Source organism: Lampris incognitus, chromosome 18 (assembly GCF_029633865.1).
Source record: "Lampris incognitus isolate fLamInc1 chromosome 18, fLamInc1.hap2, whole genome shotgun sequence".
Taxonomy (NCBI): Eukaryota; Metazoa; Chordata; class Actinopteri; order Lampriformes; family Lampridae; genus Lampris; species Lampris incognitus.
Window position 1 is genome coordinate 37,029,467 of NC_079228.1, and position 22,624 is coordinate 37,052,090.

Sequence of the window (22,624 nt, forward strand, 5' to 3'; positions counted from 1 at the left end):
ACATGGAAGCATAAAGACCACATGGAAGCATAAAGACCACATGGGAGCATAAAGACCACATGGGAGCATAAAGTAATGATGAACGTTTATCAGTCAACTTCCGGAAAGCTAAATAAAACAAACGGCTTGCCGCTGTTGGACTGTTGACGGTCTCTGCAGAGTCAACAGCAAAGGTGAAGTTGCTGTTTGTGTTGCTGCTCATGCCAGGAGCCGGAACGCTGGTCGTGATTCCGGGCAGGGAACGACGAGGTCGAAGGTCGGTCCGAACACAACGGCGTGTCGGAGGGAGGCGAGTGAAGGCCGCTCCATTCCCACGTCGCCTTTCTGAATTCCTCACCTGTCATCATCATGTGCAACAGGCAGGCTGATGATCTCATAAATACATACACACAGTCAAACACTGTAATCTAGTCATGTCTCTTCCACACACACACACACACACACACACACACACACACACACACACACACACACACACACACAAACACACAAACTACCACACACACTCAGTAAGCGTTAATTTCAGAGGCAAATTAAAAACTCTTAGAGGGGTGAAATTAAGCACACAAATAAGCACACACTTAAATCCAAACACACACACACACACACACACACAGACGCACAACACCAAGCGTAATTTCAGAGATGAGCCTCGTAAAGGGTTTAATTGGAGCCTCCTCTGCTCTGGATGTGCCAATTCATCCCATCAGACGTGTAATTCTCATTCCACACGCGTCCACCTTACACAAACATCAACAGGAACACAGCTCGTTCTGCAACCGGGGGGGGGGGCAGTAAATCACACAAGCTGATGATTACACCCCCCCCTCCCCCCCTATCAGGGATGAGGGGCGCCCTGTCTGGCTCGCCGCAACATGTGGAGTAATGAGCCGCACATGCGACGCTGACTCACAGACGGAGGCGTGGGAAGCTGAATCACTCCTACATAAATCTTCACTTATCTACATATTTATCTACACAACATATTTATCCACACAACATATTTATCTACACAACATATTTATCTACACGACATATTTATCCACACAACATATTTATCTACACAACATATTTATCTACACAATATATTTATCTACACAACATATTTATCTACACAACATATTTATCTACACAAGATATTTATCCACACAAGATATTTATCTACACAACATATTTATCTACACAACATATTTATCCACACAAGATATTTATCTACACAACATATTTATCTACACAACATATTTATCCACACAAGATATTTATCTACACAACATATTTATCTACACAACATATTTATCCACACAAGATATTTATCTACACAACATATTTATCTACACAACATATTTATCCACACAACATATTTATCCACACAAGATATTTATCTACACAACATATTTATCCACACAATATATTTATCCACACAACATATTTACCTACACAAGATATTTATCTACACAACATATTTATCCACACGACATATTTATCCACACGACATATTTATCCACACGACATGTTTATCTACACAACATATTTATCCACACAACATATTTATCCACACAACATATTTATCTACACAACATATTTATCCACACAACATATTTATCCACACGACATATTTATCTACACAAGATATTTATCCACACGACATATTTATCCACACAACATATTTATCCACACGACATATTTATCCACACGACATGTTTATCTACACAACATATTTATCCACACAACATATTTATCCACACAAGATATTTATCTACACAACATATTTATCCACACAACATATTTATCCACACGACATATTTATCTACACAAGATATTTATCCACACGACATATTTATCCACACAACATATTTATTTACACAAGATATTTATCCACACAACATATTTATCCACACGATATATTTATCTACACAAGATATTTATCCACACAACATATTTATCCACACAACATATTTATCCACACGACATATTTATCCACACGACATGTTTATCTACACAACATATTTATCCACACAACATATTTATCCACACAAGATATTTATCCACACGACATATTTATCTACACAAGATATTTATCCACACGACATATTTATCCACACAACATATTTATCCACACGATATATTTATCTACACAAGATATTTATCCACACAACATATTTATCCACACAAGATATTTATCCACACATCATATTTATCCACACGACATATTTATCTACACAAGATATTTATCCACACAACATATTTATCCACACGACATATTTATCTACACAAGATATTTATCCACACAACATATTTATCTACACAACATATTTATCCACACGACATATTTATCCACACGACATATTTATACACACAACATATTTATCCACACAACATATTTATCCACACAACATATTTATCCACACAACATATTTATCTACACAACATATTTATCCACACAACATATTTAACCACACAACATATTTATCCACACAAGATATTTATCTACACAACATGTTTATCTACACAAGATATTTACCTACACAACATATTTATCCACACAAGATATTTATCTACACAACATATTTATCCACACAACATATTTATCCACACAAGATATTTATCCACACAAGATATTTATCCACACAAGATATTTATCCACACAACATATTTATCCACACAAGATATTTATCCACACGACATATTTATCTACACGACATATTTATCCACACGACATATTTACCTACACAAGATATTTATCCACACAACATATTTATCCACACAAAATATTTATCCACACAACATATTTACCTACACAAGATATTTATCCACACAACATATTTATCCACACAACACATTTATCCACACAACATATTTATCCACACAACATATTTATCCACACAAAATATTTATCTACACGACATATTTATCCACACAACATATTTACCTACACAAGATATTTATCCACACAATATATTTATCAACACAACATATTTATCCACACAAAATATTTATCCACACGACATATTTATCTACACAAGATATTTATCCACACAACATATTTACCTACACGACATATTTATCCACACAACATATTTATCTACACAAGATATTTATCCACACAATATATTTATCAACACAACATATTTATCCACACAACATATTTATCTACACAAGATATTTATCCACACAATATATTTATCAACACAACATATTTATCCACACAACATATTTATCCACACAAGATATTTATCCACACAACATATTTATCCACACAAGATACTTATCTACACAAGATATTTATCCACACAACATATTTATCCACACAACATATTTATCCACACAACATATTTATCCACACAAGATACTTATCTACACAAGATATTTATCTAAACAAGATATTTATCTACACAACATATTTATCCACACAAGATATTTATCCACACAAGATATTTATCCACACAACATATTTATCCACACAACATATTTGTCTACACAATATATTTATCCACACAACATATTTATCCACACAACATATTTATCTACACAAGATATTTACCTACACAACATATTTATCTACACAAGATATTTACCTACACTACATATTTATCCACACAAGATATTTATCCACACAAGATATTTATCTACACAACATATTTACCTACACAACATATTTATCCACACAACATATTTATCCACACAAGATATTTATCTACACAACATATTTATCCACACAACATATTTATCTACACAACATATTTATCTACACAAGATATTTACCTACACTACATATTTATCCACACACCATATTTATCCACACAAGATATTTATCTACACAACATATTTATCCACACAAGATATTTATCTACACAACATATTTAGCCACACAAGATATTTATCTACACAACATATTTATCCACACAACATATTTATCCACACAAGATATTTATCTGCACAACATATTTATCCACACAACATATTTATCCACACAACATATTTGTCTACACAACATATTTATCCACACAACATATTTATCCACACAACATATTTACCTACACAACATATTTATCTACACAACATATTTACCTACACAACATATTTATCCACACAATATATTTATCCACACAACATATTTATCCACACAACATATTTGTCTACACAACATATTTACCTACACAACATATTTACCTACATGAATGTTTGTGTTGTCGTGACGCTGGCTGACGGAGTGTTCATTATCTGACGGTAAACTCGTGTCAGCTGACACTCTCTAAATGGATTGTTTGAAATGAAAAATGATTTGGTAATTCAGACCAAAATTAAGAATGAGATTCAACTTCTCACGTCTAAAAAGCCCTGAACATGGCCAGCTAAAATATTGAGCAGCATTTTTACTTGTAAATGACTAATATTGTGTTTTTTTTATACCTTTGTCCATAACCATACTCAACTCTCTCTGTGGGGGAGTGGTTTGGCCCTCATTAATATTCATGAGCTGACCTTTGAGTGACAAGAACAGGCAAGGGTTGGTGGTAAGGGCGGGTGGAGTTTTATATTTTGTTGATTTTGATGTGATTGGCCGAATCAATGGCTGATGACATCACGAGTATCCGGGGTAAGAAAGATCAGCTGGAGAGGCGCTGAACTAGAGGGAGCTCCTTTTAAAAAAAGCTACATTCCACATGTCATACTTTAAATACACGATGATTGACGTAACACGTGATACTAGAACATTTTAATGTTTCAGTTCGGGTCGACTTTAATGAGCTTCAATGATTCTGCCCAGGTGAAGCTAACAGCAGATTAGACTGGATGAGAGAGGCCCCCCGAGGAAGAGAAAGACCCTCGGTTAAGGGAGTCACACCCGCGGCTCTCTGCTTTGCATATAATCGTGTGAAACCGGTTTGACTCGTACCAGGGTCAAGCCCTCTTCTGGACCAATCAATAGCAGCTTTTCTTCGGTCCAAAGTTTCCTGCCTCGGGGTGTTCGACCGGTTCACGCCGTCTTGGAGCAGAAGGTTCCTCAAACCCTCGAGCTCAAAGGGTTCAGTTGTCTTTATGTGTGGCAGATTGAAACAGAAAGCAACTGATTACAATAAAAGACCACAGTGAAGAAGGAAATGTCGAGAGGCTCTGGATGAAGAGAAAATATCACCTTTTAACCTTTTTTGGTCGGGAAACTTTAAAAACTTTAAAGATTTACATAAAACAAACACAGGAATGGACCAAATAAGAGATTTAATCCAAAAGTTTATGTGTAGAATTCATTATTCATAGACTTTTTCACAGTTCAGACTATTTTGGTTTTGTCTGATTTAGTTCAGTGCAATCAGAAGTTTTTTTGCGTATAACATGTTATATTTATACTCATAGAAACCGAGTGAGCGTGACAACAGAAAAAGCTGCCCTTGTAATTCCCTCTCTCACAGTCTTCTTTAATGCTCGCTCCCTTTTCTGCTCCTTTCACCATCCCTTTCACCATCTTTCCCTCACTTACACACCCAACTTAACCCCCACACCTCCGCCCCTCAGTGTGCAAGGCGGCCAAGGCGGACCTCACGTTCTTGGTGGACGGGTCCTGGAGCATCGGCGACGAGAACTTCCTGAAGATCATCGGCTTTCTCTACAGCACCACCGGCGCCCTGGACCGGATTGGACCTGATGGGACACAGGTACCACTGCGGGGTGTGGGTGGCTGCTTAAAAGGAGCACCCAGGGATAGTCGATCGAGGTAGATGCCAAACATGTGTCCTGCTGGGCCACCAGGAGCCTCCAGAACAGCTTCAGTGCTCCTTGTCATACATAGATTCAACAAGTCTCTGAGGGGAGGAACGCCATCCATCCAAAAGATAGTCCCTCTTTTGGTGTTTTGATGGTGGTGGTGGAGAGCACTAACACGATGGTCCAACATCTCCCATATGGTTACTGCATGGTGCTGATTGAGATAAAGTAGACGACTCACTGGCTGACAGGTCTTGTGGGTCTCACACTCACAGTCCTCAGCAAACTACACAGTATCACAGTTACTGATTTCTACTGTTTGAAAATGACAGATGTCATGAAAGGCTTTGTGTACCCATTTATTTGAAGTTGTTTGTTTTACTTGATTTAATTTGTTGTCTATTTTCACGTTAATGAATAACAGGTCTGTATTCAAGCAGCATTAATGGCAACATAAGGCTATAAGTGCATTGGCACTTGCCTCTGTCGTTTTAGGTGGCCATAGCACAGTTCAGTGATGACGCCAGGACGGAATTCAAACTGAACTCCTACGGTGACAAGGAGAGACTGCTGGATGCCATCAACAGGATCTCCTACAAAGGAGGAAACACCAAGACAGGCTAGTACTGTAGCGCACACTGGGTACACAGTACTAATGAGGAGATCAGTGATGGAGCCTTCTACAGCTGTATGGAAATGTTGGTGCACCCCTGGTCAAGTTGCACATTTTGCTGAATGCCGCCACTAAAAGAAATGGACCTAACCTCTGCAGGGTACAAACGTAGACACGAGGTCACAGAGAGTTGAATCAGTTCATCTGGACCAAATGAGCTGATTCGACTTTCTGTGATTTTCATACCTGGATTATTGAGCATGCATAAAGACATTAAACATGAGGTATTTCTGCATCTTAAGCATCACTGGTCACGTGGATCGTTCTGAGGAAGGCAACCCCACAGTTCTGTTGGTCAGTTGTGTGACTGAAGGATCCCTGTGCCCTATTAGGTCGAGCCATCCAGCATGTGAAGGAGAACATCTTCACGGTGGAGGGAGGGATAAGGAGGGGAATCCCCAAAGTCCTGGTGGTCCTCACAGATGGGCGGTCCCAGGACGATGTCAACAAAGTCTCCAAGGAGATACAGATGGAAGGTTAGATCTTCTTCGTTATTATGGGATGGGGTTTTGCTTAACAATACAGAAGAACACTGTGCTGGTGCCAGGTTAAAAGTTTTGTTCCTCCAAAATTCAATCTTTCAGGATTGACTATCTCTCTCTTATGATCTCTGCCAGATCATAAAAGGAATGTTGTAATACTATATTTTCTTCGTATTTATTCTCTGTAGTCTGTCATTTATGATAACTAGATGCATTACATTTTTCCACCCTCACATCTATTCCAGCAGAAGAGAAGAATTCTGATGTCAATCAGCAAATTAGATGCGAGACAGAACATGAGAGCCGATATAAAACCGATCCCTCCGCATGTCCGATGTCTGGCATCACTGCACTGCAGGCAGATCAGAACCTTTTAAACCTCGTTTTGATTTATTTCCTTTCTTTTCCATATACGTCTTGAGTGGGCTTCATTACCCTTGGGGCTTGAAAACTGTCCAAAATCCCCTTATAAATGTTTACATATCCACAAGTGTCTCAGGGAACAATTATTCATGTCTCTCTACCTAGTATTGCTGTTTCAGAAATGGATGTAAGTACGTGGATGTTACTCATATTTGAGACACAAAGGCTATGTTTACACTACACCAGTGATGCTATGTTTACACTACCACAATGAAGCTATGTTTACACTACGACAATGATGCTATGTTTACACTACCACAGTGATGCTGTGTTTACACTACCACAATGATGCTATGTTTACACTACCACAATGATGCTATGTTTACACTACCACGATGTTGCTATGTTTACACTACCACAATGATGCTATGTTTACACTACCACAGTGATGCTATGTTTACACTACCACAGTGATGCTATGTTTACACTACCACAGTGATGCTGTGTTTACACTACCACAATGATGCTATGTTTACACTACCACAATGATGCTATGTTTACACTACCACAGTGATGCTATGTTTACACTACCACAGTGATGCTATGTTTACACTACCACAGTGATGCTATGTTTACACTACCACAGTGATGCTATGTTTACACTACACCAGTGTTGCTATGTTTACACTACCACGGTGATGCTGTTTACACTACCACAATGATGCTATGTTTACACTACCACAATGATGCTATGTTTACACTACCACAATGATGCTTTGTTTACACTACCACAGTGATGTGACCTGAATCCGATTTTTTTTCTCAACACATACGACACTCAGAAAACCACATGGTATCTGATTTTTTCTTTCTGATACAATTCTGATTGCCAACGTCCGCCCTGAATTTGAACGCTCAGATCAGATTTTTGCCCTCAGAACCGACTTGTCGTCATCACACTCGGCACATCGTGTGACTTCCTGATTGAAATTGGCGGGTGAAAGGAGGAGTTCTGTCGAGAGACGTGTTGGGAATAATGACCGCAAAATCAGAAGAAGGGGTCCCTTCTCAAAGTGTCCAGACACCAGGAGTCATCGGATGAGTGTTCAACGGCCGCACGCCGCTACGCTGTGTTTGTATTAACTCGCAAGACTGACTGAGCGTTCCCATCTTAAGTCATGACGGCATATTTGATATGTTGGAATGATAATTGTGTGCTGAGTATAGATTTGAGTTTTGTTTCATTATGTAGCGTTCAATTTCCATACACTGTTTTTGCATGTCGGAAAACTTTAAACACTGTTTTGCATTTATGCCGTGTCCTCCACACGGAAAGATTATCTATTAACTTAAAACCACTGTAAGGAGAAAAAAACTGATTCACATTTTATTTTTTGACCCATATAAACAATTAGCTTGAGGAATTATGGTTAATGTACATGTAAGTGAGCCAATGCATCCAGTGTGTGTGTTCTCCTGGATCGCCATCTTACTGTGATGGAGAAGCTTGTGTGTACCAATGACCCCAAGAGCTATGCCGTCCGGAGCTTGGCTCCTGTTAGGGTCACCCAACGTGGACAGGTCAAGGGGGAGGTTCCAGACGAAGCACGATCCAACAAAGACCTCAACAGCAGATCTGGTGGAAGATGTCTTCAGGTCACAACAGCAGGGAAGGTGGATGAAGGCTGCATCAGATGGTGGTCCCCAATCATCTGGGTCCTCCATGCCATTGGACTCTGGCCACCCCCTGCCAAGGGCCGTGTGGTGGCTGCAGGCGCATCAGCCTCTCCATGTGAAAAGCCGTCACGCACAGGCGTCCTCCCGTTATGCGGCTCCAGGATCGACCTCTACACCCACCTGAAGACCCAGAGGGACCCAGAGGGACCCAGAGGGAGGACGGCCATACTCGACCCCGAGTGATCGCCGACGATGATGATGTGGGAGCGGGTGCACGAGACTTGACGGGGTGAAAGGTTTGCCCCGGTCCGTTCTCGTACATAAAATCTGCAGGAGTCACAACGGAGGAGGTGGAAATAGCTGCAGCAAATACGAAATACAATTATGTCCGACAGCCCTTCTATGCCGTCTTGCCTTCGAAACCGTTCAGAATAGTCATCAGCTCACAGCTCACTCGGACTCCATGTTTGGCATCAGTCTGTTGTCTACGTTGCTATGACAACATCAGATGTTGCTAGATGGGCATGCTTCTGTCGCACAAGGCACGTAACCGTGTAAACCCACAGTCCACATCCAGGTTGTGGATGTTAACGTCATAGGTGAAAGATGGGATCTCAACAAAACATCTGACTCAGCCATGAAGACCTGCGGCGTGAACGTGGCCAAAGTCTCGGTTACGAGTCAGAATCTTTTCATTGAGGGGGGTTATTATGACTTACTTTCCACTTTCTTCTTCTGCAGGCTACATCGTGTTTGCCATCGGTTTTGCGGACGCCGACTACGGCGAGCTAGTGAGCATCGCCAGCAAGCCCAGCGACCGGCACGTCTTCTTTGTCGACGACCTCGACGCCTTCAAGAAGATAGAAGAGAAGCTGGTGACCTTCGTCTGCGAGGCTGCCTCGGCCAGTGAGTTACCAGGGTTTACATCTACAGGTTTAGGAGAGTCTCCATCCTGATTGCAGATGAGAGCCGGTTTACTGGAGGGCCCCGGGTACGAGGGTTTGGGTTAGTCTCCTCACACCAGGATGGTCCTGGATCCGATCCCAGTCCTTCTGTTCGGAGTTTGCGTGTTCTGCCAGATTAATTGCCCACAAATAATATAGATGTTGTATGTTGTGTGAGCAATTCTGTGTGTGTGTGTGTACTTGTGCCTTTGCTAGGGCCACTTTGAGATTTTAACCACAGGCCTGAGAACATTTTTGCAAAGTGAGGACATTTTGGCGGGTCCTCACTTCTTTTTTTTGGGGTTTCTCCCCAATTGTACTTGGCCAATTACCCCACTCTTCCGACTCTGCAGACTACCACATGCCTCCTCCCATACACGTGGAGTCGCCAGCCGCTTCTTTTCACCTGACAGTGAGGAGTTTCACCAGGAGGGTGTAGCAGGTGGGAGGATCATGCTATTCCCCCCTGTCCCCCCCCCGAGCAGGCGCCCTAGCCGACCAGAGGAGGCGCTAGTGCAGCGACCAGGACACATACCCACATCCTATCCTGCTTCCAACCCACAGACAAGGCCAACTGTGTCTGTAGGGATGCCCGACCAAGCCGGAGGCAACACGGGGATTCAAACCGGAGACCCCCGTGTTGGTAGGCGACGGAATAGACCGCCACGCTACCCGGACGCCCCCTCACTTCTTTAAGGGTCTATTTAGGGTTAGGATGAGGTTATATAAGGTTAGGCATGTTGTTCTGGTGGTTAAGGGCTAGGGAAGGAATGCAGTCGATGAGGGGTCCCCACAAGTATAGGGTGACGTGGTATGTGTGTGGGGGGGGATGGGGGGGCGGGGGGGGGCTCCCTGTGATGAACTGACAGTGTCCCTCAACTGGATCTAGTGGGGTATCCGCAGTGAATGAATGAAATGGATCAGATGTTTGATAATTTGGTCACGTTCTTGTTTGGTGTAAATACACTTTTAGATATGCGTGCGTTGGAAGGCGCTAGCGTTCGCGTCGGAGTCCGTACTGCAAGACAAATGAACTCTGACCTCACTGTCGACTCCCGTGCCGCCTGGATCCACCGTCTGCTACCGATGAAAACAAAAACACTATCGGTTGCTGAGAAACCAGACACTACTACAAGTGCGGGCTGTTTTTCACCCGGTCGATAAGCTGCAGGCTCTGATGTGCCCTGAGTCGTTTTAAGGACAATATTCGTGGAAAGATTTTTATTTCCATGGCACGGTGCCGCAGTGGTTAGCGCGGTCGCCTCACAGCAAGACGGTCCTGGGTTCGAGCCCCGGGGTAGTCCAACCTTGGGGGTCGTCCTCTGTGTGGAGTTTGCATGTTCTCCCCGTGTCTGCATGGGTTTCCTCCGGGGGCTCCGGTTCCCTCCCACAGTCCAGAGACATGTAGGTCAGATGGATCGGCCATGCTAAATTGGCTCTAGGTGGGAATATGTGTGTGTGTGTGGGGGGGGGGGGGCCTGTGATGGCCTGGCGGCCTGTCCAGGGTGTCTCCCCGCCCGCCACCCAGTGACTGCTGGGATTGGCTCCAGCGCCCCTGTGACCCCGATAGGAATAAGCGGCTTGGATAATGGATGGATGGATTTTTATTTCCCAGGTGAAATCAGTAAAGGATGCCAACTTGTACCGGGAGTCACCTGGTCGCTGTCCCTCACCGAAAGAGATGTCTCCATGTCTGTCAAAGATGGAACTTTTGATACTGTCGCCATGGAAATAACATCGAAGCCTCTGGGACAATGTAAAAGCCGTACCGTCCTTGGCGGCACTGAGTGCCGGTGTGTGCAGGTGGGTGGGAGGAGACTCCTGTCTCCTATCAGATGTGGGGAGAACTTCTGCTCCCCCTCTGAAAGCAGTGACCGATACCCTGCTGGACATATGGATGTAGGGATACATAGCTTCAGGTCACGGTCCGTATACTCTGTGTGAGAACATGAAGACGTAGGAGGGGCCATCACTCTCAGGCCAGAGACATGTAGCTGTATCTGACTACAGGATGAGAGTGGGCAGTTGGTGCCAGTGGCGGTTGGCCAGTAGAGGGCGCTGGGGCGCCGCCCCCTTCAAATACCCAGAGATCAAAATCAACTTAAACATGTTAAATATAATTTAGTTGTATGATGCAAATAATTATGAAATAAAAGTGTTGTTGGTCTGTGAGCGCCTGTCAGCAGCCATTAGATATTGGTTCCAAAGGGTGTTTGGCTGATTCCTGTCTGAATACATGTACTTCCTGTCTGAATACATATACTTCCTGTCTGAATACATATACTTCCTGGGTGAGGGGCGCCGGCCAAACCGTACCTCATGTAGGCCCTCAAACTTGTGGCGAGCAGGTGACCTGAGGCTGCCGTTTGATTGGTTTCTTCAGATTTTCCAGGGGGCGCAGTTCTGTGCCGCCCCAGACACGCCCACTTTTATTGGCAGTGAATTGGTATTGTTGTAATGTTTTTTGATCTAATGTGACTGGACAATTCTGGTGGCTGTCAATCATGTTCACATCCACCACGATGCCTCGTCTCGACTGTCAATCATCCACCGTCTACGAACCCCAATAGAATATGTAGGCTCTGTGGCTGTCTGTACACTAAAGCGGCTGTCAGGTGTGCTGCGCCAAGGTAAATTTCCCCCCCCCCAAAAAAAAATTAGCACCAGCCGCCACTGGTTGGCACGGTAACGGTTGGTTTTGTTTATGGTAATTCTCGCGCCCTTTCATCTTAATATAATCCGTAAAGTTTCCTCCCAAAGTATGTCTTCTCTCGAGTAACATTTTCAATAAAGTTGAGGTATTTTGGTGGGACTTGAGTCTGGAGCACCGTGCAGGGGGGGACTTGAGTCTGGAGCACCGTGCAGGGGGGGTACCAAGAAGGAAAGTGGATCAGTGACTGGTTTCAGTAATGATGAAGAACATTTTTAACCTGTTTGTTTGTCTACCCTGGGTATAAAACAGTAATCCTGTTTACCTTAAATAAACCCATGAACTCGCTCATCACTCCTCCACCCTTCTGTCCTCAGCTTGTCCGTCACTGCCCATGAGCGGGAGCACAATTCCAGGTAAGCGATCAGCAACTTCCTTCCTATTAGGCTAGACCAGTGTTTCTCAACCGGGGGTCCGCGGACCCCTAGTGGTCCGTGGTGTAATTGCAAGGGGTCCGTGAAAATAAAATATCTTTAAAAAAAAGATCCTATGACATTTATAGAAATAGGATTATTTTACTCAGATGTGACTGAGACCTTTATCTACCTAAACTATAAAGGGTAACGGGACTTTGTTCTCTAATTACATCTGTTTCACAAGTGTAATTTGTTGTATTTTAATAAGAGATATCGCTCCCGTTTGCATTGTTAAAAGTTACTGCATAAAAATTCTGTTGTTACATATATCTGAAAGTTACTGAATACATATTCTGTTTAGTTACATATATCTGAAAGTTACTGAATACATATTCTGTTTTGTTACATATATCTGAAAGTTACTGAATACATATTCTGTGTTGTTACATATATCTGAAAGTTACTGAATACACATTCTGTTTTGTTACATATATCTGAAAGTTACTGAATACATATTCTGTTTTGTTACATATATCTGAAAGTTACTGAATACATATTCTGTTTAGTTACATATATCTGAAAGTTACTGAATACATATTCTGTTTTGTTACATATATCTGAAAGTTACTGAATACATATTCTGTTTAGTTACATATATCTGAAAGTTACTGAATACACATTCTGTTTAGTTACATATATCTGAAAGTTACTGAATACACATTCTGTTTTGTTACATATATCTGAAAGTTACTGAATACATATTCTGTTTTGTTACACATATCTGAAAGTTACCACTGAAAGCTCTTACTTTTGCCCCAAAGAGTGAATAAATGCTATAATGCGATTTAAAATGCAGTTTCTACTGTTTCTATCAAATTGTAACCCCCCTCCCCCAAGATCAGGTGGAGGGGTCCTCAGGGTAGATCAAAAATACGCAGGGGGTCCAGCACCCCAAAAAGGTTGAGAACCACTGGCCTAGACCACATGAGACAAGAGAGGAGACGCCACACATGGGCTTTAACTTGGTCTGACTGCAAGTCGACATTGTTAGACACACAACCACCCAAGCATTAGTTGTGTCTTCAGCGGGTTGTTTCATCCGACGGCACATTTAGTATGGACACATATTTATACATAATGATGTCATATTGTTATTATTTTTTTGGGGGGGGGATTTTTCCCCCTTTTTTCTCCCCAGTTGTACTTGGCCAATTACCCCACTCTTCCGAGCCGTCCCGGTCTCTGCTCCACCCCCTCTGCTGACAATGATGTATCATTAAACATGATGGACACCAACACATAATGGCATTAGATATCACTTCCAATGTGCTAGTTGTAATGTGGTATATGTGTGTTTGAATATGAAATATAGACTCTCTAGTTATGACCAGTAGAGATTGTGTAAGGCGCCATCTGAATTTGTACAGATTCAACATGCAGAGATTTATCTCGGCTTGGAAAATGGGAATTTCCCAAAGTTACACAGACAGACAGACAGACAGACAGAAAGAGCTCTGGCGGCTGTGTACCCTCAGGTTTCCGCATGATGGAGCTGTTTGGGCTGGTGGAGAATCACTACGGCAACGTTGCTGGTGTTTCCATGGTGCCCGGAACCTTCAACACCTTCCCCTGTTTCCACCTGCACAGCAATGCTCTGCTGGCTCAACCCACCAGGTACACACACGCACACACACGCACACACACACACGCACAAGCACACACACACACACACACACACTCACACTCTGTAGAAGTTCATGTTACCCGAGCCCCTGAACTGCGGCTCCATTAACTTCACAGAAGTCAAGTCAAGTTTACTCGTATTTCCCAAAATCACACGGTAATCCCGAAGGGCTTCACAATCTGTACAATATACGACAGCTTCTGCGCTTGGACCCTCGACTGGTGGCGGCTGGCCAGTAGAGGACGCTGGGGCGCCACCCCCTTCAGATACCAAGAGATCAAAATCTACTGAAATATGTTAAATACTAGAAGAACCCCGCTACAATGTAGCGGTTTGGTTCTCCACCCGTCTAAATCTCCCTCCTCTTCATCCTGCCAGCTAACCGCCTTCCCCCTGCCCCTAAACCCCCCCCCCACTCCAACTCCCTCCCCCCCAAATGCTCAGAATCATCTGAAATGCCGAGAAAAGTGGTTTATAGCCATTTTTAGAATATGCATATTTTGCATAATTATGCATAATTATGCATAATTATATTTTAATTTTCTGCTATTTTTCTGGTCCTCTCTGGAACAATACCTAAATGAGGATCATAAGTGCATTTTTGCAAAAATGCATTTATTTTGCATAATGCCAAAACATTTCTAAGTCCCAGAAAATGTTTTTATATAGGTGAAAAAATCAAAGATGCTCAGAATCATCTGAAATGCCGAGAAAAGTGGTTTTTAGCCATTTTAGAAAAATTAAAATTATGCATAATTACACATAATATGCATAAATATGCGTAATTATGCATACTTATGCATAATTTAATTTTCTGGTATTTTTTCTGTACTCTCTGGAACAATACCTACCACCTCCAAAAAGAATTAGGATCATAAGTGCTTTAGTTTTCGGTCCCGCTATCTACACTAACTAACACACACACACACTAACACCACACAAAAACACACACATTACGAAAATACATGAGTAGATAATTTAGCTCTATAATGCAGCAAATAATTATGAAATAAAAGTGTTTTCAGTCTGTGAGCGCCTGTCAGCCGCCATTAAATATTGGTTCCAAATGGTGTTTGGCTGATTTCTGTCTGAATACATATACTTCCTGTCTGAATACATATACTTCCTGTCTGAATACATACACTTGCTGGGCGAGGGGCACCGGCCAAACCATACCTTATGTAAGCCCTCAAACCTGTGGCGAGCAGGTGACCTGAGGCTGCTGTCTGATTGGTTTCTTCAGATTTTCCAGGGGGCGCTGTTCTGTGCGCCCCACGGCAAAGGTTTTACCAGAATCCTGGTGCAGAATTTCATAGTTAAAGGTAGACTCTGTAAAGGTGTGAAACAGCGACCTCCTATTACTCTTTGTTTTACTGTTTGTCGGTTTTGGTGTGATGTCTGTGGACTTGTGTGTTTGAGTTGAGGTGGAATAGGCGAGGGGTTGTGGGATTTGGGGAGGACACTTTTCACGATGGTGGACAGAAGGAAGCATACAAGTTCATGACCGCTCTCACCGTCGTGTAAATATTGGACATGCTTTCCTGAAATGAAAATGTTAAACCCAAAAGAGGTTTCACAAGCGATGCAGCAGCATTCTTACTTTGCAAGTAAGTGACAATTTCCCAGTCTTGCTCAAACAAGTACCAGTTTGGCAATGGGAGGTGCACGGACAGTCATTGAGGTGAGTGGTGCCATGGTGAGGAGCGCCACCTGATGGTGGTTGGTGTACGGTTGGTGTAGAAAACAGGTTTTCTACAACGACCCATCATCAGTCTGGAGAGGTTTGAAAGATATTACCAACTACAGGAGACCCCCCCCCACCACCCTGCAGGGAACCATCAACTGGCTGGCGATCTAAACGGGTTTTACTGCAGGTTTGAAAAGCAAACTTTCACACCCCTCAACCTCTCTGGCCACAATACACAACCAACATCACTCCCTGCCACCACTCTCCCCTCCCCACCGAACCCCCACCTGCACTCCGGATCTGTGTTGAGGATGTGCACCAGCTCTTCCAGACACATAAGACCAGGAAGGCACCAGGCCCGGATGGCGTGTCACCCTCCTGTCTTAAAGTCTGTGCTGACCAGCTGGACCCAATTTTCCCACTGATCTTCAACAGATCACTGGAGCTATATGAAGTCTCCTCCTGCTTCAAGAGCTCCACTATCATCCTGGTCCCCAAGAAACCCCGTATCACAGGATTAAATGACTACAGGCCCATTGCCGTAATGTCTGTGGTCATGAAATCCTTCAAGAGACTGGTGTTGGACCACCTGAAGGAAATCACAGGCCCCCTGCTCGACCCCCTGCAGCTTGCCTACCAAGCAAACAGGTCAGTGGAGGATGCAGTGAACATGGGACTGCACTACATCTTCCAACACCTCGACTCCTCAGGGACATACGCAAGGGTCCTGTTTGTGGACTTCAGCTCAGCGTTCAACACCATTGTCCCAGATATCCTCCACTCCAAACTCACCCGGATTAATGTACCAGCCCCCATCTGCCAGTGAATTAAACACTTCCTGACAGACAGGAGGCAGCTGGTGAGGCTGGGGAAAATCACATCCAGCACCCAGACAATCCGCACCGGCACACCCCAGGGATGTGAGCTCTCCCCACTACTCTTCTCCCTATACACAAATAACTGCCCTGCAGGAGACCCATCTGTTAAACTCCTGAAGTTTGCAGACGACACAACCATCATTGGCCTTGTCCAGGATGGTGACAAGTCAGCATATAGACAGGAGGTTGAACAGCTGGCCCTCTGGTGCAGCCATAACAACCTGGAGCTGAACACACTCAAAGCAGTGGAGATGACAGTGGACTTCAGGAGGAGTCCCCCAACATTGCCCCCCCTCCCACCATGCTCAACATTATGGTGTCCACAGTGAAAACCTACAGATTTCTGGGTTCCACAATCTCCCAGGACCTAAGGTGGGCATCCAACATAGACATAATCATCAACAAGGCCCAGCAGAGGATGTGCTTTCTCCACCAGCTCAAGAAATTCAACCTGCCTCAGGAACTGCTGATTCAGTTCTACACTGCAATAATCTGGTCTGTCCTCTGCACATCAGTCACTGTCTGGTTTGGTTCGGCCACCAAACAGGAGAGGGACAGACCACAACAGACAGTTACGTCTGTAGAGAAAATCATTGGTGACATCATGCTCTCCATTCAGGACTTCTACACCTCCAGACTCAGGAAACGGGCAGGCAACATCACTGCAGACCCATCACACCCTGGTCACAACCTTTTCCAACTCCTCCCCTCTGGTAGGTGCTACAGAGCACTGTACCCCAAAACAACCACATATAAAAACAGTTTCTTTCCACGGGCTGTCATTCAAATGAACACTTAACACTGTCAGTAAATCCTTGCATTTTGTATATACTGTACATTGTTGGTGTACTGGTACGCTCTGTCATGTCCATCTACCTCAGGCATGTATGTAAGTGACCTGCTAACCTCTATTTCAGCATCTCTGATATAGTCTCTGCAGCACTGCACTTTATCCCCTCTTATTTCACCTGTATAAGTCAACCCTTGTGTATATATGTGAAGATTGTTGTGTTGTAGTGTTGTTATTCTATGATAAGTACACTGAGAGAGCCACGAAACAGAAGTCAAATTCCATGTATTGCGAACCTACATGGCCAATAAACATGATTCTGATTCTGATTGTTTCACACCAAAGATGTTTTTGCACTCGTAATAAGATACGTGAGAGGTCGCTGTTTCACACTATCACAGATTCTGCCTTCAATACCTCCTAAGATGATAAGGTATCATGAGATGAAATTGAACAAAATAAGATTAAAAAGATAAGGTAAATAAAATAGGTCAAATTGTATCCATGCCTGTAAGTAAACGTTATATAAAAAGGATATCCCCTCGATATCGGCAAGTTAAATCTTTTCATACAAAAAAAATCCTAAAACTCCATAAACATCCAGTAATCCGTCAGACTCTGCATGCCTCGTTGTTGTTTGTTCCTCCATGCCGAGTCGTGTCCCTCAGGTACATCCACCCTGAAGGCCTCCCGTCAGAGTACACCATCAGCCTGCTGCTCAGACTGCTGCCCAACACCCCGGAGGAACCCTTCGCTCTCTGGGAGATCCTCAACAAGGACAACCAACCACTGGTGGGGGTCATCCTGGACAGTGAGTACATGCAGCATACAGCGGGGTGTGTTTGTGTGAGGGGATGTATTTGAATGGAGTATTTTTGTGTATTTCAGTGTGTGTGTGTGTGGGTTTCTCTGTAGCGTTGTGTGATGTGGCACCTTGTGTTGATTTAGCTTTGCAAAGTCACCGCTGTTATCTCTGTTTAGTTTGGTTCTTCTTCTTCTTCCGGCTGATCCCAGTAGGGGTTACCAAAGCAGATCATCTGTTTCCATCGCTTCATGTCCTCTGCATCTTCCTCTGCCACACCAGCCACCTGTATGTCCTCTCTCATCACATCTATAAACCTCCTTTTTGGCCTTCCTCTTCTCCTCTTCCCTGGCAGCTCCATATTCAGCATCCTTCTCCCAATATACCCAGCATCTCTCCTCCACACATGTCCACACCATCTCAATCTTGCCTCTCTTTCTTTGTCTCCAAACCGTCCAACCTGAGCTGTCCCTCTAATATACTCGTTCCTAATCCTGTCCTTCTTCATCACTCCCAATGAAAACCTTATCATCTTCAACTCTGCCACCTCCTGCTCCGCCTCCTGTCTTTTCAACAGTGTCACTGTCTCCAAACCATATAACATAGCTGGTCTCACAGCCATCTTGTAAACCTTCCCTCTAACTCTGACTTTCGTTCCTCTTCTCTCCACCGCATACCTCCACCTCTCCACGCTCTTCTCAACCTGCTCTCTACTCTCACTACAGAGCTGATTTTATTCTTTTGTCAAAAATGTCTCAAAGCACACCTGTTGTCTCTCTTTTATCTCCGTGTTGTGTCTGTGTTGTTTCTCAGACGGGGGGAAAACCCTGACGTTCTTCAATAGTGACTATAAAGGGGAGTTCCAGACGGTGACGTTTGAAGGCCCAGACATCAAGAAACTCTTCTATGGAAGCTTCCATAAGGTCAGAGTTCTTACTGACTGGCCGACTAACAGCCTGGCTGTCTGACTTAGTGACTGACGGACTTTTTGACTGCTTACCTACCTGACTGATTTGATATCTGTCTGGTTATTCAAATGAACGACTGTGGCTTCGTGGCTGGCTCGGTATCTTGCTGACTGAGTAACGGGTTGGTTAGCTCATTAACGGACTGATTCACTCCCTCAGTCCCTTATAAATCATCTATTCATTCTTATTTTGATAAGTCAGTCATTTTCACTTTCATTCAGTTTTTCTTCGCTCAACAGTGGTTGAACGGTGTGCAAACATACATTTGTGTGCCTGAGTACTTGTGTTAAATGCCACTTTTGTGTGTGTGTCATTTGATTGTGTGTGTGGATGGAAAGATGGAAAGAAAAACAAACATCATAAATCATCACATAAATGTATTTATGTGTAGGCCTTCTCCTGGATCACCACCTTGCCGTGGTAGAGAGGTTTGCGTGTACTAATGATCCCAAGAGCTATGCTGTCCGGAGCTTGGCTCCTGGTAGGGTTACCCAAAGCGGATAGGTCAAGGGGGAGATTCCAGACGAAGCACGATCCAACAAAGACTTCAACGGCGGAACCGGCGGAAGATGTCTCCAGGTCACAACAGCAGGGAAGGTGGATGAAGGCTGCAACAGAGGGTGGTCCCTAATTGTCTTGGTTCTCCATGCCATTGGACTCTGCCCCCCCCCGCCCCGCCAAGGACTGTGTGGTGGCTGCAGGTGCATCAGGCGTCCTCCCACAAGGATACCCACAAGGACCTAGAGGGAGGACAGTCATACTCGACCCCGAGTGACCAACGATGATGTGCATGCATGTCATTTGATTATGAATTAATTCCCGATTGATTGCTTTATGTTTCGGAATCAGCCGCTGCACTTTATACTGACACAGAGAATCCCGCCTCGATCATTTCCAGCTTGATCCAACCAGGCCCTGAACACTCTCGTAGTGGAGATGATGGGGACTGGCCCAAATGTAGGCGAGTGTTATATTCTGGGAAGCCTACGAACACGCAACATCCACCTACAATGTTGTCTATCAGACACTGTCTGCAAGAGCTTGACCTGCTCGAATAGGTCTTCAGGAATCAGGAACAACTTATTGTCATTTCTTTCATGTACTTGCATGCACAGAAGAAACGAAATTCCATTTCCCCCAGCCCACAGCAGCGTGACACAAAAGACAAAAACTTGGCACAAACCTATCTTTGGCACAAGCTTATAGTCTCGTCTCCACCAAGGGGCCTGATGGAAGGAATTCAGAGGGCAGTTGTGGATTTCTTCTGGTCATGGCAGCACTGGCTGAGATCAGCGATACTGGATCTGCCGGTACAGGAGGGAGGACAGGGACTGGTAGACATCAAATCACAGATCACAGCCTTCAGGCTGCAGACAGCTCAGAGACTGCTTTACAGCATTGGCCTTCCACGGACAGATAACGCCTGTTTGCCGCTAGGGGGGGCTGTGCACCTAGGCTACGACAAACACGTGTTCCTGCTTCAGCCCCAGTCCATGGATTTAACTGGTCTGACACCTTTTTACCAGTCTGTCTTACAGGCTTGGCATGTCTTAACATTCCACCGGGAAGCTGTGATGACACCAGGGACGCGGCTCTTTGAGGAGCCCTTGTTTGGAAACGGTTTCGCCGCCTCACGGGTTTCGTCTTCTGTTAGCCTGAGATCCAGACTGAGAGGCTGGCTGTGTTAAGCTGGGTCATCTCATGAAGACATCCATCACCCATCTAGCTGAACTGCTCAACATCAGGTCCAACAGACTGCTGCTCAGGCTGGTGGAGGAGGTCTGTGCTTCCCTGCCGGAAGCCTTCAGAGTATTTGCGGAAGATCGTACTCTATCTGACCAATGGGATGATGAATATGAGTATGTCTTTCCTTCCCTGGTCGTCTCTCCTGCTGTGGGACAGTGGCAAGATAAGGAGGACATCCTGCTGTCTCTCTAAAGACCCTAGAGTTGGGATACTTTGAGAGTCTGGGGAATAAAGCAGCCTATTATATCAGTGTGAAGGTTTCAAACTTACACTCCCTGGCAGGGGTGAAGGCATCGAGGATTATACTTGGGGCCATAGCTACAAACGGGTATCTGGAGCACCTCAGTCCTGGCATCTGTTTATCCCGTGTTCCAGACTGGTCCGACTATCTATGGTCCACAGTACCCTGCAAAGAAAAAAATCTGTACACGCATCGATGAATTTCATTTCAGGACTGACCAAATTAGCTATAGAAAACAAGGAAAAACCGTGTGAGGGGCGAGAGGTCAGAAGACGTGGTTCTGATGCTGACTGGGCTGCTGACGGCTCGGCTCAGAGTAGAGGATGGTTTTTACAGACCGACAAAGAAGACAAAAAATTTTTTTGTTGTAATTTTTGACAATGAAAGACTTTCTCTCTCTTGTGGTCTCTTGCTCTTTCTCTCTCTCACTTTGAATTGATCTTGGTTCAATGTTGGTAGTTGAACTCTTTGTGCATGTTAATTGAAAGTCGCGACTATATGTCTGATGATGTCATTATTCATTGATAAAGAGCTGTTGTAAATTTTAAAAGATTCTCTCTGTCTATCCAGCTCCACTTAGCGATCGGTAAGACCAGTGCCAGGGTGGTGCTGGACTGTAAGCTGGTGGCAGAGAAGACCATCAACGCAGCAGGAAACATCACCACTGATGGACTGGAAGTACTGGGAAGAATGGTGCGGTCTCGAGGGAACAAGGACAACTCAGCACCTGTGAGTGGAACATAACGGCTGATTTGCACAACCACACTCATACATGGATGCAAGCCCCCCCCCCCACACACACACACACACACACATAGAAAACTTAAATGGATTAAACCTTCATTTAAATGTTAGATTCCTTCTTCTAGGTGTCACTTGAGTGTTTAAGTCTTTGTCCTTGAACAAGGAATACATAATAC

The 22,624-nt window shown here is 43.9% G+C and overlaps 1 protein-coding gene across 1 annotated transcript in view; it reads left to right on the plus strand.

Moving 5' to 3' along the window:
- LOC130128443 (collagen alpha-1(XIV) chain) overlaps positions 1–22,624 on the plus strand; it is a 192,702-nt gene that overhangs the window by 133,810 nt on the left and 36,268 nt on the right. The window contains 9 exon segments of the mRNA XM_056298052.1: positions 5,515–5,654; positions 6,199–6,322; positions 6,709–6,852; positions 9,640–9,804; positions 12,870–12,908; positions 14,444–14,582; positions 18,616–18,758; positions 19,563–19,672; positions 22,275–22,433. Coding sequence (XP_056154027.1) covers positions 5,515–5,654; positions 6,199–6,322; positions 6,709–6,852; positions 9,640–9,804; positions 12,870–12,908; positions 14,444–14,582; positions 18,616–18,758; positions 19,563–19,672; positions 22,275–22,433 — 1,163 coding nt within the window.